Source organism: Falco naumanni, chromosome 1 (assembly GCF_017639655.2).
Source record: "Falco naumanni isolate bFalNau1 chromosome 1, bFalNau1.pat, whole genome shotgun sequence".
Lineage (NCBI taxonomy): Eukaryota > Metazoa > Chordata > Aves > Falconiformes > Falconidae > Falco > Falco naumanni.
In genome coordinates, this window is record NC_054054.1 from 49,752,035 (window position 1) to 49,769,132 (window position 17,098).

The window sequence follows — 17,098 nt, forward strand, 5'->3', positions numbered from 1 at the left end:
CTTTCAATGGAAAATGGTTGGCAGAAGACCACAGGGTTGAAAAAAGGTAACAAAAGCGCTTAGCAAAACATGATGTTAAACAATCAACAATGCAACTCCAAAACAAATGACAGAAAGTGACAGACAGCAGTGTGGTACTGAAGTTACAAGTTGCCAGTTTTAAAGAATGACTGAGTAAAGTAGGAGTGAAGGATAGAATCTGATAGAGCAATATAAATTCGTGAATGACACAGAGAATGTGAATAGGGAATGATATGTTTGCCAACTCTTCTGCTACAAGAACGAGCAGATATCAAATAGCAAGCTCAAACCTAAAGCAGACAGTTCTTCACACCTCACATAGTTCAGCTGTGAAATCCCTTGCCCAGGATGCTGTAGCTGCGTGAAGTGTGCATAGGTTCAAACAACAACTGGACAAAACAATGGAGGAAAATCCACGGAAGGTTCTTTTAATACAAAGAATACACATCTGGCTCGGGAGGTCCCCTCAGCAGGGACATTGGATTGGATTGTCAGATCCTGTGCAGCTGCTCTGAGCACAGGTCCACATCCCTCCCGATGGCAACGATATCTCTGGGGGTTCTCAGTGCACATCAGGTGAACAACATGAGAGCCACACTGTACTGCTATACTGACACAGAGGGTTGCAATGCCCTGTCAAACCCTGGCTCTTAAGCACTGCTACAGAGCTCACCTGGCTGCATTGCTGGTGCAGGGTGGGAAAGTTCTGTCGGTTTTTATGGTTACAACTATTGGTTAAGTTTTAACTTTTAGAAAACTGTCGGTGGAAAAGAGCACAATAAGCACTGATACAAATGCAAAGCAAGTCTTCACACCCCTATTTCCTCATGCTGTTTCTGTAACCCCAAGCTGCCCTGAACCCCGCCTGAAGTCAGCACCAGCGGAGCTGTGCAATGCAACACCCTTATGTAACTACGCCTGGCTCCTGCTGGGTTTGTTAAAACATGTTTTGGTGTTGTTTTTTTTTTTTTTTAAAAAAACATTATTTCTTTCAGAACTTTAGTAGATTTTTCAGAATGTCGAAATAATAAGCTGCCTTAAATAAACCATTGCCTTCTGCTTTCAAATACGAAGGATGGGTGACAGCTCCCCTGCTCCAGAGAGCAGCACCTGCCCCGCCCGAACAGCCGGACCCGCTGCCGAGCACCTGCGTGGCGCAGCCCGGGAACACCGCGAACACCCTCAGCGACACTCCCGGGCGTTTTGGGGACACGCGAAAGCACCCGTGCACCAATGTGCTTTGCTCGGGCATCGCACAAACCGAGCGCAAGTCGGGCAGGAAAATGCGGAGGAAGAGCTCGCCCGCAGAGCACGGGGGGACTGGATGCCGAGCCGGCGGGGCCGGTGAGCGCAGGCTGCGGCCCTCGCCGCGGCAGCGGGGAACTTTCTGCGGGCGGCGGGGGGGCTGCAGCTGCTCTGCCCGCAGCAGCGGCGGGGCCGGAGCCTCCCCCCGGCCGCAGCAAGGCACGGAGGGGGTTGTAGTCTGCGGGGCGCGGAGCCGCCTACACTTCCCAAGGTGCCCGCCGCGCCGCGCCGGGGCTGTGGGTGCGCGGCACCTGCCGGCGGGGGCGGAGCGCGGCGGCGGCTGCCCCGCTGCGGGCTGCGCGGCGGCGGCGGGCGGGGATGGTGCCGCCCGCGGGGGCGCGGTGACGGGCGGCGGCGGCGGGAGCGGCGGGGAGCGGCGGCGGGCGCGGCCCCTTCTGCGCGCCATGAGCACCGGCACAGGTACGCGGGCGCGGGGGCAGCCGAGCCCCCCGGTATTCCGTTCAGGGGACGTTGCTGCTTCCCTGCCGGGGTCCGTCACGTTGCCGTGATGCTGCTTACCGGGGTGCGGGCAGGGGGAGCCGGCTGGAAATTGCTAACCTGAAAAAAAAGACCCCAAGCCACCCTATACAGTATGCGTATGTGGATGTGCGCGTATGTCGAGGGCAGCTGCCGCAGGCGCGGTCGGTCGGAGCTGCGGCGGTCGGGGCGGCGGGACCCTGCGCGGGGGCTCCGGCGGTGCCGCCCCGGGCGTCGCCCGCAGCCCCGGCGGGGAGCCCCGCGGGCCGGGCTGGGCCGCCTGCAGCGGGAGGCGCCCCCCCGTGCTGCCGCCGCCGGTACCCGCCGCACGGCTCGGGGGGCGCCTGGCCCAGGCCCCGCGGCTGGCATGTGGGTGAGGGGGCTGGCGGGCTGTTGCACCCCTCCGCGCCCGGCCTGCCGGGGGGTGTTCGGGCCAAAGGCTCAGCCTCTCCCGAGGTACCGTGGTGATAGAGGGGGGGTGGGGGTGGCAATCGCAGAGGTTCCATGGAGCCCTGGCTGGCATTGCCACCCGGAGGGATCCAGTTGCCCACGCCAATACAGAAGCGGTGTATCCTGCCATACGTGCAGATTCGGAGAACTGACTTGGAATTGTGTTTTCCAGCGATTCGGCGTTTATCTGCATTGTGTGGCAGTGGGGGGTGGTTACTTCAGGGTGCAGTCGATCGCAACATATTACAATCTTTAAGGCAAATACAGGGTTGGGCATTTGTAAATTTCTCCCAGGGGAAAGGAGGAGGCTTCGGGAGTTGATTGTATATTTCATTTCTGAGGGTAACTAGCTGCTAAATATACCCTCTGCCACAACAACAGGGAGACGTGGAGTAGCTACAATTACGTGGTGGCTCTGTATGTCAACATGCTTAATCATATCCCGTCCTCGCAGCGAGCCGAGTGAGGGCAAACAAAGAGGGAGACCAGCTCCCCGTTAGAACAGTGCGAGACCTTGGGTCAAGGCACCTGCTGGAGGCTTGAACTAAAATCCTCCCTTAGCATTTCCTCGTGTCTGTTGAAGGTGTGGGTATTTCCCCGTGTGCTGGTCATCTCCTCCTGGCATGCAGGTGCTCGCAGGGGAAGCGCCCTGGCCCAGGCGGGTGGCTGTGGTGCAGGTGAGAGCTGCGAGCACATGTTGCAGGGCAATCTTGAGTCGTGTGCTAGAAATCCTGAGCCTGTTCCCTGTCTTTAAAGTGAATTGAGGTGCTTAACACAGGTAGTGACACCTGCACTGGAGATGATTAAACTCCACCACAGTATCCTGTCCTTGGTTACCTGTCTGTGATTTCAAACTGAAGAATATGAAATACTGTGAAACATTTAAATTCTGTAGTGGTAGAACTGAATCTGGTAGAGGGAATATTAGAGTCCAAAGTTGTGTATCTACAATATTTAAAACACCAATTAAAAAGATTGTAAAGTTATAAACCCGGTAGAAAAGTTAATAGATAACAGCCTAGTGCAGAGGAGACTTGACACAATTCTATCTCAGTAGTTGCACCAAACATGGTGTAAATGAAATGGCAAAAATGAACAGTGCCAAGATAAAAATAACATCCTGGGGAAAAAAAAAAGAGAGTGGAAAAAACCCCCTGAGAGTTCTTAGCTCTCATTTGAACGAACAACTGGCACTTTTAACAGTATTGGTTTGGCTTTGATGTTTGATTTTGCATGTCTATGTGAACTATGTAAACAACTACAATCAACTTTTGTGGTAAATTAAATGTGAGGAGCCCACATCTCTGAAAAATCAATGACAATTTTCCATTAACATCAATGGGGCAAGTATTGTACAGCAAATGTAATGCCACAATTCGACTAAAATCACTGTTTCCAAAAGATCGCCACTAAAATTACTATGGAAAGGCTGTAATTCAGAGCTTGGTGCTTACTGTAACAGAAAAATGGTTTTGGTTCTGCAAAGGAAACAAGGGTGCAATGTGGTATTAAAATCAGCCCCACGTAAGGTTCAGGGAATTGCTGCTGCACGGTTTGGTAATCGAGGAGAAGTTCCCGCTCTTCCTGTTACTCTTGAGATGAAGTAAACTGTTGCAGATCTGTGCTTGTTAGTCCAGAAACCTTCACGCAGTCTGGGTCCCCTCTTGTGCCAGTGCAACACATCATTAGCTGCCTGTATCAAGAAGGTTTCAGTGTGTGATGCTGCCTTGCCATTTTAATCATAAGATTTGGTGTGAGATACAGAAATGCTTATATTTGGTAAATGTGATTTAGTTTGTAGTATATAGATGCAGTTAATATAACTTAAAGTGGCTCGGTAGTCCATACTTTGAACCGTCATTCTGCAGACTTGTGCTATAATTTTAAATCTAGAAAGCATATGATTGTGGGACACAGTAAAACACAGCTCAAATACATTATTGTGTATGTTGTCATTAAATTTTTCCACATGTGATTTTCCTCAGCCACCTTCTATATATTTACTATTGATCATGGCTGAAACTTAGTTACAAGAGCAAGCCCATTCACTGCTTTTTATACCTATGAGATTTATATGGCATGGCTGTGATGTTAGGATTCTAAATGTACTTTTAAGAGTTTATGGTATGGTTATCAGTCCAGTTCTTTTCCATCTTGAAATCATAGCAAGAAGGACAGAGCAGGTTAAAAATTTGAGGTTGAGAAAATGAGTTTCCCGTCAGTTCCCAGAAATAGGGTAACATGGTGTCTATTGTTTAAGTACAAAAAAAAGAAGGAATTGCAGAGCTAATTACATACTAGGTGAATTAGATTAGATTAAATTAAATGTCATGGCACAAATTCACACAGCTATTTAGTCTTTAAACTATTATATTAGAGGGAAAATGTGATTGCGTGGATCAGAGAACAGCTAATGGAGTGTCACAGCCCAAATGGAGCAGGAACACAGTGATTCTGGTTACAATAGAGGTTAGGCAGGTTGGTCATGCAGGGTCCTGCTCTGCCTGGGAGATGCGTAATTCCTTTTCAAAGTTCACATGTAAATATGCCGGTAGGAATTGTCTCTGGAGACAGTAGTACAACTGTTTCAGACTGTAGTATATTTTTTAGTTAGATAGTGTTTTACTTTCAGCCCTTCATTTTGAGCACTAGTAGAAGAGCACATTGAATTACTAGCTAGGAGCAGCGAGAGGCTGATTTGCTTTGGAGTTCTCCAGCTAATGAATGTGTGCAGATCATAACATGCAGTCCTCCAAGTTTTGTAATTAAACAGAAGTAGAACTATTTAATTCCATTGCCATTTTAACCATGTTTCCCTGAAAAAAATAAGCAATCACATGTATTTCCTGATGGTATTTTCTTCCTGTGAAGCTGAATTTCATAGACTGTATATAATTTCTTAGACTGTAAAAAGGAGAAGGCTGTATCTTTAAGATTTTTGGTTGAAGATTCTTGTTTACTCTTTAGAAAAGCATTTCTAGCTCAACGGATGACATCTGTTAAATGGCATAATGCTCTTGGATTATAAGGACATATAGCACAGATATGAGAAGATGAAATAGGTCAGAAGAGATTAGCAGGTGATGGCACATCAGCTGGTAACTCCGGGCTGCCATGGGCCTTCGTGTGCTGCCTCAGCACTGTTGCAGATCTCTAGAAAGCTAGCTAGTTCTGCTTTTTCTGAGCGAGGTCTATTTCTTGCCAACTTGCCTGTTTGCAGTGCAGCATCTGTACAGTAATGAGTGTCCTTCGTGGCTAGTATCTATACACATCTGACTGCCGTTTCAGTATGATGTTAAAGTCAGTATACTTTCAGTTTTCCTTCTCAAGATATTTAATGGCTTGTGTACTTAATGCCCAATAGGGCTAATAAATGTAAAGAAAATTTAAAAATTAACCAAAGCAGGGCTACTGAGGACACATTTTCCCTCTCTTACCTTCTTCTGAGCAGTGGGCATGCCAGCTTCAAGAAGTGAGGAAACCCTGGTTTTAGATTTGCTTCATTTGACAAATCATTCCCCCTCTACACAAATTCAGGCTTTTAGCAATGGAAACGCATCTCTCTGGACTGTTGTTACTTCAAGCTCACTGCTGCATTTTCCCATCGTGCTAGGGGATTGCTGGTGCCATTAGCTCACCTTTGGACCGTGGGTTCTCAAACCAAGCATCCAGCACTCATAGTAATGAATTAAACATATTTGTGTGGAAATGGGCTGTGCTGCCTGGGGCTTTTGGAAGCAGAGCTCTGGAAGGGCCACGATGAGAGGGGGCACAGCCAGCAGAGCTGTGTCTCTGCACAAGCCCAGCGTCAGATGCTGGGCAGCAGATCAGCCTTTGAGATTATTGGACGATTTGCTGGCTCGCTGTTTGCATCCTTAAACATAACCTTAAGGCAAATATTTCTGAATTTAGATTATTCCCTGTGTCAGGATCCATTAGCAGTGTGTCAGGGTCCTTAGCTGCTATCATCTGAAATGTTGGAATGTTTTTTTCAACAGCTTATTAGTTGATGTTCGTGCTCTGAAATCTAGATGGAGTATTGTTTTGCAATAAGCACATTTATCTATTTTTCCATTTCAGAAAAGGAATGTGAGAGGAATATAAACTCCATTCAGTGAGTATTTCTGTCTGCTTTAGGAGCTGCTTTGTAAAAGCAAATAATTCTTCCACTGCCATTAGTCAGATTGATCAATAACTCTATTTTGGAGATACTGCTGATCCTATTGGACAAGTTGCTTGATCTGTAGTCAAAGGAAAACAAAGTTTAAATGCAGTTGGCCATGAAAAATAAACATTCCTGAATTGTAGGAGATCACTAGTGATATTTTAAAAATGTTGCTGTTCTTGTATTACAGCTTTTTTAAAAAATAAAACCTTTTTTTTTTTTTTTTTTTGCTATTTAGAAACTGTTATTTTTAGATTTAAGTAGTATTGTCATTGTGAAACAGTAACAGACTGCAGTTGCTCCTCATGATGGATCTGTGGAACAAGTGTGGTATCTCTGTTGTTACTGTGTAGTAGTAGCTGCTCACAAATAAAGCATTCAGTTCTTGGGAAGCTTTCAAGTACCTTTTCTATCATTTTATTCCTAGCATGATGTACTTTGATACTTCAGAAGAGGAGGAAGTGTGATTGTCCAACGTTCTTCCTCTTTCTTCTTGCCAAGTTAGTTTAAGCTTCAAGGAGAAAAAAAAATAATTCCTTACATTTACTGGTTTATGGAGTGAAATAACTGGATATGGTATAAATGTGGAGCACTAAGCGTACAGTAGTTATGTTCCTTCAAGTCTGTTTCAGAGGATGGCAAAGTAAAATTGAATCTCTGTGCTATCGTTCCGATGGTGAAATCCTTGGTGGAGTAGGAGTTAAAGTTTGATGCATATCATATGAAGAAGCAGCCACAGAACCTGTTTTGCTCAGTGTGTCATGCAAGAGCTTTTGTCACTTTAGAAAATAGGTCATATACCTTCTTCCCCTCACATATACGGGACTGGAGGTTTCATGGATAGCAGGGAATTTCAGAAGTAATACGTAAGGCAGTTTACTAGTTGATGTCTAAATATATGCTGGGAACTTTCCTGCTGGGCAACGCGAAGTGGGACTAAATGAATAGGCAGCCTTACATGCAGTGATTAATTTGGAGAGTTCTTATCACAGACCACTTGAGGTTTTTTTCTTGACTTATTTTTACCTCTGTCAAGAGAGTTTATTGAGGTATAGATCTGTAAGTCCCAGATTGCTCCAAATACTGCAGTTTAAAATGATGTGAATGCTCTAGAAGTCATGAAAAGTAATTTTGCAGTTTCCTCTCTATTTTCATCTCGGTTACTTTCATTTACTTTGGTCTGTTTTCACATTCGTTACCTCTCTTCTCCTGCTGATCTAAGTATTCCTTAGCTGGGACCTGCAAATCAAAGGGGTATTTACCTTGTAACAGACTGCTAAGGATTTTTGATAAGAGTTCAGCTGACCAGTTTGGCTTTATGGAGTCTTGTAGGGTTTGCCTTGCTCCGGTGTTTCTTTTGGCTTTGCAATACCAGTGGCATTAAAGCAATCACTCGGTTACAATTTGAGATGCAGTACAGGTACAAAGGATCTAACCTTGAAGGTTGCATATAGAATTGTGTTGAGCACAGAGACCAAAGGAAATGGTAGAAACGGGCTGTGTTGCCGCTCTTACCTTTGATGACAGGAAGATGGGAATAGAAAAGGGTTTGCAGCCAAATCCCATAACCAGGATACAAGGCAATTGGGAACAGCTGGGGCTGCGTATGTCTGTACTGTGAGTTGTCGCAAGTGTCTGGCAGCGACTCCAGCACCTCACCCCTGTGACTTGCACATATGCTCTCCGTTCTGCTGCCTGTTAACCTGGCTATAAGTCAGGCTCAAAGAGTGCCAATTGTAGGGTTTCTGCTTGTCGTCGGGGCCTCAGCGTACTCAGCAGCTTCTGTCCTGCTCAGACTAAATAAAACCCCTCGCTCTGCCGTTAGCCTTGGCACAGCGACAGAAGCGTGCCTGAGCGCACACAGTAGGTAGATACCGGTGATGAGAAGCAGCGTTGCTTTGCATGCCATCTCAAACCTCTCTGTGACTATTAGTGTATACTCAGGTGCAGTGTTTCCACCTGCTTGGTCAACAAGAGTCCATCCCCAAATCCTACCGGGGTTTGTGCAGCAAGTGTTACGAGAGGCGCTTCAGTGTGCATCACTTGAGTGTGTGGTGTGGAAGGAGAGGTGAAGAGGTCTGCTTTTGTTCCACCTGGAGAGGAGAAGGCCAAGGGAAATTAACTTGTGGTCTTCATCCCGCTGATGGGTGGGTGGAGGAAAGGTGGAGCCAAGCTTCTCTCACAGATGCGTGAAAAAATGGCAAGAGGCAACAGTCAGGAGGTGTAGCAAGGGAAATGCCCACTGGTTGTAAGGAGAAGAACAATTAACAGTGACAGTGCCTGAACCCTGGAGGAGGGTGCCCAGGCAGGCTGTGAAATCTCCAGCGTCAGAGATTTTCATAATATGATTGGCAAATGCCTGAGCAACCTGACCTAACTTTGAAGATTTGCCCTGCTGTGAACTGGACCTCGGGGCATGTGATCCAGAATTTTCTGTGGGTATCTGAAGCCATCCATAACCGTGACTGCAGAGCTCCCATTGAGTTGCTACAGAGATCTACAGGCTGATTAATCTTGAATGTTTTGTGTGGCCATTTACCAACCAGTCTTCCTGGCCGTGTTTGGATGGTTCATTCCTGTCTCGGAAAATTGGAGAAAAACTAGCGTCAGCTTCGTGTAGGAACACTTGTGTGTTCTCCTGCACCAGGCCCTAGAGAGAAACAGGGTTTGTGTACCACTGTTGAACTATCTGTTGCCTAAAGATGCAACAGTTGCCTAAAGATGCAAATCTCTCCCGTACGTTATGTATGTGCAGCTCCAGAGCCCCTCCTGAACTGGGACAGAGAGTTTGGTGTGAACATCTGGCTTCTCCATCACTGCTGGCACTTCAAGAAGTGCTAAGCATCTACCACCCATGGGTGAAACCACTGTGAGCTGCAGTGTTTTGTCGCTCTGAACCCGGGGCATTTATTTATGTGCCTTAGTACAGAATTAGATGTGAACTTTATAACAGCTTTATTCTAATAGCCATGGCTTTTCATGGTACAAAACTAAGATAGCAAGCATCTTGGAGATTGTCTTAGCATGCTGTTGGCTGTGAGAACAACCAATGTTCTTTAGCATCTTGAAGGCTTCTTTTCATTACGAACCAGAAGACCTTTAGTAATAAGCATTTGTGTTTCAGTTTGCTGTATGCCACATTTATCCTCATTATTTAAGATCATAACGCTGTCTGTACCAGCTCAGATTAAATGTTTGTATAGCCCAGTAGCCTGTGTCCAGCTGCGTCCATTGTCCTGACTGGGGGACTAATGATAACGGTGGCTAATTTTGTCTACCTTGATCATGAATGTTTTTCAAGATGGTACTAAAGCGATGCATCACTTAGCACTGGATTTTAGCTCATTTTTTTGGTAGCGTGGCCTAAATTTTATTGTCTGCAGAAAGCCAGCCTAACAATAAACTTCTATTTATATCTTAGTAGAGCTTAATATTTTAACAGAGCTACCCAGTTACACTGCTGAAGATTTGATTGTGTCTATATCGTTAATTGGATTTGACTTAAGGCTCAAACATAGGTTGTGCTGAGGACCCTTAGCTCCTGTTATTTCTAAACTTTGGGGTTAAATAGTCTTTCTGGACTGAATTGATATGCTACATTTTCAGGAAAACTGCTGAAGCGATAGGCATTTGTTTCACCTGTCTTTCCATAGATCTGTAATTTTAACTTGTGATATGCCTGACCTTTTTTCCAAGGTCGAGGCTGATATTCCATGAGAACAACATGGTCTGCGTCCTGTGGAGAGTATGAGTCTGATGCTGCCAGCTTGAAGAAATGCTCGGCCGGGTGTTCTGTTTTGTCTCTGAAGCACATAAGATACAGATCTAGAAATGTGCCGTAGTCATGCCTGCTTTAGAGAGCAGCAAACAGCACGAGCTGCAAATTCAAGTTGGCAGAAGCAGCCTGGCTGTTAAGTTGAAGCTGTCAGAAGCTGCCATAACGTTGGTTGGGTAATTGCTTGATTTACCTGTCTTGTCGTGAATTAGAAAAAGGCAGCTTCTCAGAGCCTTTCTAAATATTTCTAAATAAATTTTGGAAATACATAGGAATGCTATATATTGGAGGCAGTCCTAGCTGCAGTCCTGGTAATTTTGATCACATACATGTTTCCTAAGGTTAGTAATTATGTATTTAATAGGGCGATTAATGCTTTCAGTATAGCTGTTTGCACTGTGGACATCAAAAGCTCACCGCTTTCAGCTCTGAAATTCATAATCAGTTCTAGTTGTTTAAATTATTTTTATGACATTGTCTGTGTTATAGGTCAAATTCCGGTGATAAACCATTTGATCTTCTACTATTCTGCATACCTGGTGGTTTTCACTCGCATATCCCGATACTGAGTTGTTTGCAAAAGCAGAACTGTCTTCAGACAATGAAAGATAATGAACCTATTGCTTTTCCATTTTTGTACTAATCACTCTGCTTGCTTAGAAAATGCTGTACTGGTTTATACATATATATATATATATATATATAAATAAGAAAAATATTCTGTTTTCTGTAGTTGAACCTGTTTTTCGTGAGTGAACCTGTGAATGTATTTTAAGGAGTTGCGATTCCGGTGTTGCTTACAGAGACCTCAGCAGTGGGTAAATAGCAAGCCCTGATGTGTTAAAGCAAGCTTCGTAGTCTTAGCCCACCCTGTGGCTCCGTGCTGTGGGTCTGGGAGGCAGGTCATGACTATTGTGCTGGAAGGCAAGGGACCAAAGTTTATCAGGTAGCCCCTATGAATTTTCTAGGGAAACTATGGTGATTATGCTGTTGCAGAATCTATGCTATGGGAAGTATTTCCGTTGCATTGATATTATGGTACTATGAAGAACTAACAGTTACCAAAGAACCTATATTGGTCACAAGCTATTTGGCATTTCAACTTGACAGCTATGTATAGCACTTGAGCAGTAGGGAGGAGGGGACTTTGGATGGACACTAAGAGCTACACATCCAGGAGAACTGTTGTACTGACCCCTAAACAAGTTGCCCTACGTGTTTCATTCCTTTTTGTCTCTAGGCTGCAATCTCTTCTGCTGCTTCTGAGATGACCATTGCATCTTGCTGTCAGTGTTAAAGTCTCTTTATCAATGAATGTAGACTTTTTGTTGCATACTTCTGTATAAGCATCCTAAAATGCTATGCCTTAAAGAAATTATTAATGCAATGAAAGATTTGAACTCATTTAAGTACAAATAATGTAATTAATGGGGTAATTGCTGTTATATTAATACATTTCCTGTATTTCATCTGACTGCAGTGTATGTTGTTTGGAAACTTTTGGGAAGAGATGCTGTCTCTGGCTGTGTGTACTATATAAACAGCCATACTATTTTTAGTTCCAAGCTGAAAGATAACATCATCTCTTTAGGAAGATTCTCCATATATTGCAGGAACTCCTTCCTTTTTTTTGGTAGGATGTGTCACTCTTTACATATATGTTCTATGATGTCAGGGTTTCTTTTTGGTAGAATTTCATTAAGGTATTGTTGATGCTGTGTATTTTTTCAAATACATTAACTTTTTAACAATATTTTTGGTCAATTGACTGCAAAATGCTCACAAGAGAAGGGAGTTTGTTTGTACACACAGGAGAGCTGAGAAGAGATTTGTGACTTTTCTTTGGTAGGATTAGTTAAGAGGAGAAGAATCTGAAATACCGAAGTCTGAATTAAATCTTGCATCCCTTAGGCCACTCTGACTTCGCATGTATAAGGCTTAATACATTTTGGGTTATTGTTGTGATTGGCATGAGTGGCTGACATTTGTCTCCAGAAGTAAGAAAGGAAGCCGAAAACTTAATTTGATTGCCATCTTCTGCTAAGTTTTGAAAAATAATGTCCGGTCCTTAGCTTGTTCAGCAGCTCAAGGAGGGAAGGAAGAGTTAGGCTTGTAAAAACCAATTGCAACAAAGCTAGTTTCTTGCAGTTATCTCCATGCCCCGGGCAGCCTACATATTCCCCCCTTGGTTTTTTGTTTTTCTCTGGATCATGTCCATGAAGAGATTTCATTAAAAAAAAAAAAAAAAAAAATCAGGATTGCAACTGATGTCACCCATCAGATAAGACTGCACGTATAAAATGAAAGTAAAAATCCCCACAAGACCCTAACCATGGAAAATGCTTTTTTTTTTTTTTTTATTATTTATTTTTACATGGTAGGAAAAGGCTGCATGTATTGGCACCCGAGCTACCAGCATGCAGCCCCACCAAGGAATCTGTGCAGCCCACAGTGACGCCTGTCCCAGCAGACCCCTGCCAGCAGCTGCCACTGTCACTTGCCAGTTGTTCAAAGCTCTTTAAAGGTGCTGTAACAGGGCAAAGAGATAACATACAGCTCTTTCCTCTAGAGGCAGGCTTAAGTTAAGATTCCCCTGAAGGCCAGTGCTATAGATATGTGCAGAAAAGTGGAAAAGCCTCTGCTTTTCTCTCTGCTTGCCTGTCTCCCTTTCCCAGCTGGGTAGGGAAGCTGGGGATGGAGGCAACTTTCCAGTTTTTCAATTTCTGCCGCTTTCATCAGTCATGGTCACATGAATACAATAGATAATTTGGAAAATATTTGTGATCCGTTCCAGATCAGACTGATAATGCATGTCAGCTTTTGTATCCCCTGGTGATTGAAAGCTTAGTTGTTGTGGTGAAGATTATTTCAGTCCTGGGGGTTTGTACTGAGTCAAGTGTGTTTACTGGGTACATTTGCCCAGATAAAGTGGACCTACTCCAAGCCACTCGGCACTTCTGTTCAAAATACATTGAAACAACCAAGTTCGTCTTAAGAAAAATCTGGTTGAAGTGCACTATGCTGATTGTTCCATAATGCTCTCCGTATGCCAGCATCAAGTTCCTATATTCTTGTGTTTGTCGTCAGTTTTTGATCATGTCATCATTCCAAAAGAGTGTAACCACTGGTATAATTTAGTGCTGGGGGAAAGAGCATCTGCGTAACAAGAGCCATTCAGGCGAGCCATGGAGCAGACAGGTCACACGGGGGGGTGTCCATGCGGGGCCAAAGGCAGCACCGGCACAAGGTGGTTATGAAGAACTGCGTTTCTGAACAAAGTCATTTCAGCTTTTTGTATTGTTTGAAGCCTTTTCCCAATGTTTGGCCTTGGCTCCAGAGGTGTCTCACAGTGGGTTGTGCCTGCACCTGCCGTGCAGGTGGGTGGTTGCAGTCTTGCTGGTGAGGAGCGGTGGTTTGATCGCTGTCAAGCTGAATGGACCTGGTGTAAACAAAAATGCAGCCCGGTGTTTCTTTGCAGGAAATCCTTAATATTGTACAATAGTGGGCTTTAACGTTCAAACCATAGGAGCCTGTTTCAGAAGCTATATTTTGAAAAGCACACTCCAAAATTTGTTAAAATTAGTAGTTTATTTTGAGAAATTCATGAGGCTTATTTTCAGAGCTATTGACACAAAGCCTCCAATGAAACAGAAGCCAGGCCTGAAGCCTAAGCCCCTGTAGGGAATGCCTGTCAAAATACGCCATGGCAGAGCATCAGGGTAAGGCGCTGGCAAGTTAAATTTGTCTTATGTGTGCCCAGAGAGTCTCAAGAAACCAGGACTGCTAATGCTAGGGATGCTGACTTATCGAAGGAGTGCAGCTACATGCAAGAGGATTAATTTTACTAATACATGCTTATAGTTTGTCTAGCTAATAAGGCTCTGCAACATCTGATGCAAATCCACAGAAGAGTTAAATTTAGGAGGCATTATGTTGCACCTTTAGTTTGAAGTGGACATTTGTGTTTACAGCTTGGAATTCCTCATTTGTAGTGCTCATAATAATGTTTTAATAGCTATTCTGAAATTGATTCCTTGCATGTTTTTGAGGTGAATAATTTTCAAGTTTGAGAGTAGATACACTCTTTGTCATGTATAATCCCTTTGAAGCGTAAGGAACTACATACTCATAAGAAAACTTCATGCTGCAGTTATTAAAAGCTACCCCACAGCTTGAAAATTTGAAGAATCTTTTGTTTTTAAAAAAAGTTTGATTCAAATAAGAATATTTTAGATTTCAGATATTTTTTATTGATAATAGTACTCAGAGACCAATTCCAAATCTAGCTTTGGTCAGCTTTCTTGTACAGACATAGATACTAAAATGTTACTCTGTAAAGTTCAACCCCCAGAGCCCCCTCATCTGTGAACTATTGTGCTGCAAATCATTGTCAGAATATGTTATCTGAAAGTTCACATCTGTTTTATGTCACTTAATGCAAATTAATTGTAGATAAAATATGCTAGGACATTAGCTGTTTATTTGAGGTAATAGTTGTGTTTATTCAGCTTGAGGAAACTGAAGCTGAAGTTAAGAGCACACTTTAAAAAAGTAAGTAGGAAGCAAGAAAACAGGTTTTAATTATGATTTAAAATAAAATCAATAAGCAAATAGGGCTAGAATAGAATTAAAAAAGATTTCTGTAGGATGCTGTGGTGGTACATTAACATACTAAACTATGTGAAGTGTGACACATTTTCCATATTAGAATTAAACAAATAGCAGCTTAATGCGTTAAGTCATTTCGGTGACATCTGCTCCGTCAGTTGACTACGAGCTGGAGAATTAAGTATTATGGCAAAAGATGTGGATGGATCCAGCTGCTCAGGATTCACTCCAAGTGGTGGAGAGCTGGGGGCCAGTTTTGAGTCCCTTTATACCAGTCTCGTTGGTGAGGTGCTTTTGGCCCCTGCCTTGGTTAGGCAGGAGTTGTTCAGCTGTGGGCATTGTCACCACCGTCCTGTTTCCCCTACCACAGCAGTAAAATCAGTGAGTGGAATGAAAGGGGGCATTTCTGGTGCATCCCAGAAGAATATCACTTGCTGTAGGAGTATTTTTTCTCTTTTTTCATGTAATATTTTTCCCTTTCATTGGGGCTACACCAGTCAGTGAGCTGCCCGTCTTACTGCATCTGCTCTTTCCAACACCCTGAGAACGCATCTTCCCAATAAAACTTGTATGATTGGTGTTCTTGCTGTAAAGCAAGGTATTGTAGTGTATCTCTAGGACTTTAAATGATCTTATATTAATGTTTTGTGGTGTTTTTTTTTTTAATACTGTAGTATCGTTAGTTTACCAGATTATATACAAGCAGAAGCAAAAATCTTGTATCTATTAATTAGGCCATGTGCACACATGTGAATGGTTAAGGGAGAAATCGCAAGCAATAGGGTCTGTAAACCAGAATGTAAGTTGGAGCCTCTTTTTTTACCATTTGGATTTCATGTTTTTCGTACAGGACACAGAGGAGGGGACTTTATAAAATGTTAAAAACCTTTAATCTTTTTTCTGCAACAAAGACAGCTAGAACTGAATTAAAATAATATAAAAATAAAGAACAGATTGCTGCATAATCAGTTATCTCCCAGTGATGGTACTTAATTTAAAATGTCAAGTATTTCAAGGCTGTGATAAAATTGTGAGACTTAACAATACTACTTATATTGCAGTCAAAATTCCCAGAGCTCCCGTGTCGAAGAGTGAGTCAAATTTCAAAATGCAGCCAGATTAGCAGTGTTAATCTCATTGCCTGTTCTTTAAATTGCAAAGAACCTGTGCAGAGTGTAGAGGCTGGAAACTGGATACCTGTGCAGTAACGCCTGTGACACATAGACATGTGGTTAGGTGGCATTGGTATTTACTGTCACAACAAAATGCCTCTTTATTTCTAAGGCAAATTGCAATGTCAAATGGGTAACTTTGTAAACCAGGTTGGTTTCTTTGTATGTTTGATTTAGGCATAGATTTAAAAAGCTTGGCTTCTCTGTTTCACTGTGACTTTTTGATGGTGGGATTGCCAAGGTCATTGTGTGTCTAATGTTTGGTTTGTAGGGTTGTAATTAAATTCCTACTGAGTTCTCAGGGTTGGTCTTTGGGCCAGCCTGCTGCAAATCTGCATGTTCATAGTGATTGATAGTACTTTAGGAAAATAAATTTATTTTGAATTTGTCTAAAAAAAAAAAAGTCATTCATTTAGCCATTTATACAGGAGTGTGCCTAAAATTAGCTTCTATTCTGTTAGAGTCCAATGATCTAAAGCTGCATGTTCAGATCAGAAATGTTGACCCACCCAGGACACTCAAAGTTCCTTATGGCAGATCCAGAGAGAAGAGTGTTGCTTTATTACTTACGGCATGTAGTATGATATGATGTAAGGTGGCCTTGAAAAAAAACACCTGGATGAGCAAAGATGGTGCAAGTTAAAGGTGTTCAATAGCACTGAACTCCAGGTGGCTTTTTGATAGATGCTAAATATGAGTTTGGAAGGCTAATTTTAATCATTCTGCTTTAAAGTGTGTGTCCTCACTCACTTGTGATGATGTTCATGTTAGAGAGGGATTTTAGACAAATCTGTTTTGCTGTCATGCCAGGGTCCTGCCACTGGGATGAAGTGGCAAAGGTCCATGAATGGGTTGCCTGGACCACCAGAGGCTGGGTGTACAAGAAGGGGCTGCAGGAGCCAGGCTTCTTCAGGAGGCTGAGGGAGAAGATCACAGTCTTCATGCTCCTCCTCGTGGGCTGTAGAGAAGATGGACCCAGACTCTTCTCAGAGGTGCATGGCAAAAGGCAAAACTCAACACCATGACAGCTTGCGACAAGGGAAGTTCTGATTAGATATAAAGGGGGAAAAAATTCCCAAGGAGGTGGTAAAGCACTGGAGCAGGTTGTCCAGGGAAGTGGTGGCC

At 43.5% G+C, this 17,098-nt stretch overlaps 1 protein-coding gene across 8 annotated transcripts in view; it reads left to right on the forward strand.

The window, feature by feature from the left end:
• Positions 1–1,615: 1,615 nt before the first annotated feature.
• Positions 1,616–17,098, forward strand: part of ABLIM2 (actin binding LIM protein family member 2) — a 144,615-nt gene continuing 129,132 nt past the window's right edge. For 5 of the 8 annotated variants that reach the window (XM_040593364.1, XM_040593300.1, XM_040593335.1 and 2 more), the window contains exon 1: positions 1,616–1,746. In XM_040593364.1, the coding sequence (XP_040449298.1) occupies positions 1,731–1,746 (16 nt within the window). In that variant the 5' untranslated portion in view covers positions 1,616–1,730. The remainder of the gene's footprint in view (positions 1,747–17,098) is intronic. The other 3 variants (XM_040593327.1, XM_040593319.1, XM_040593351.1) reach the window with 2 other exon arrangements.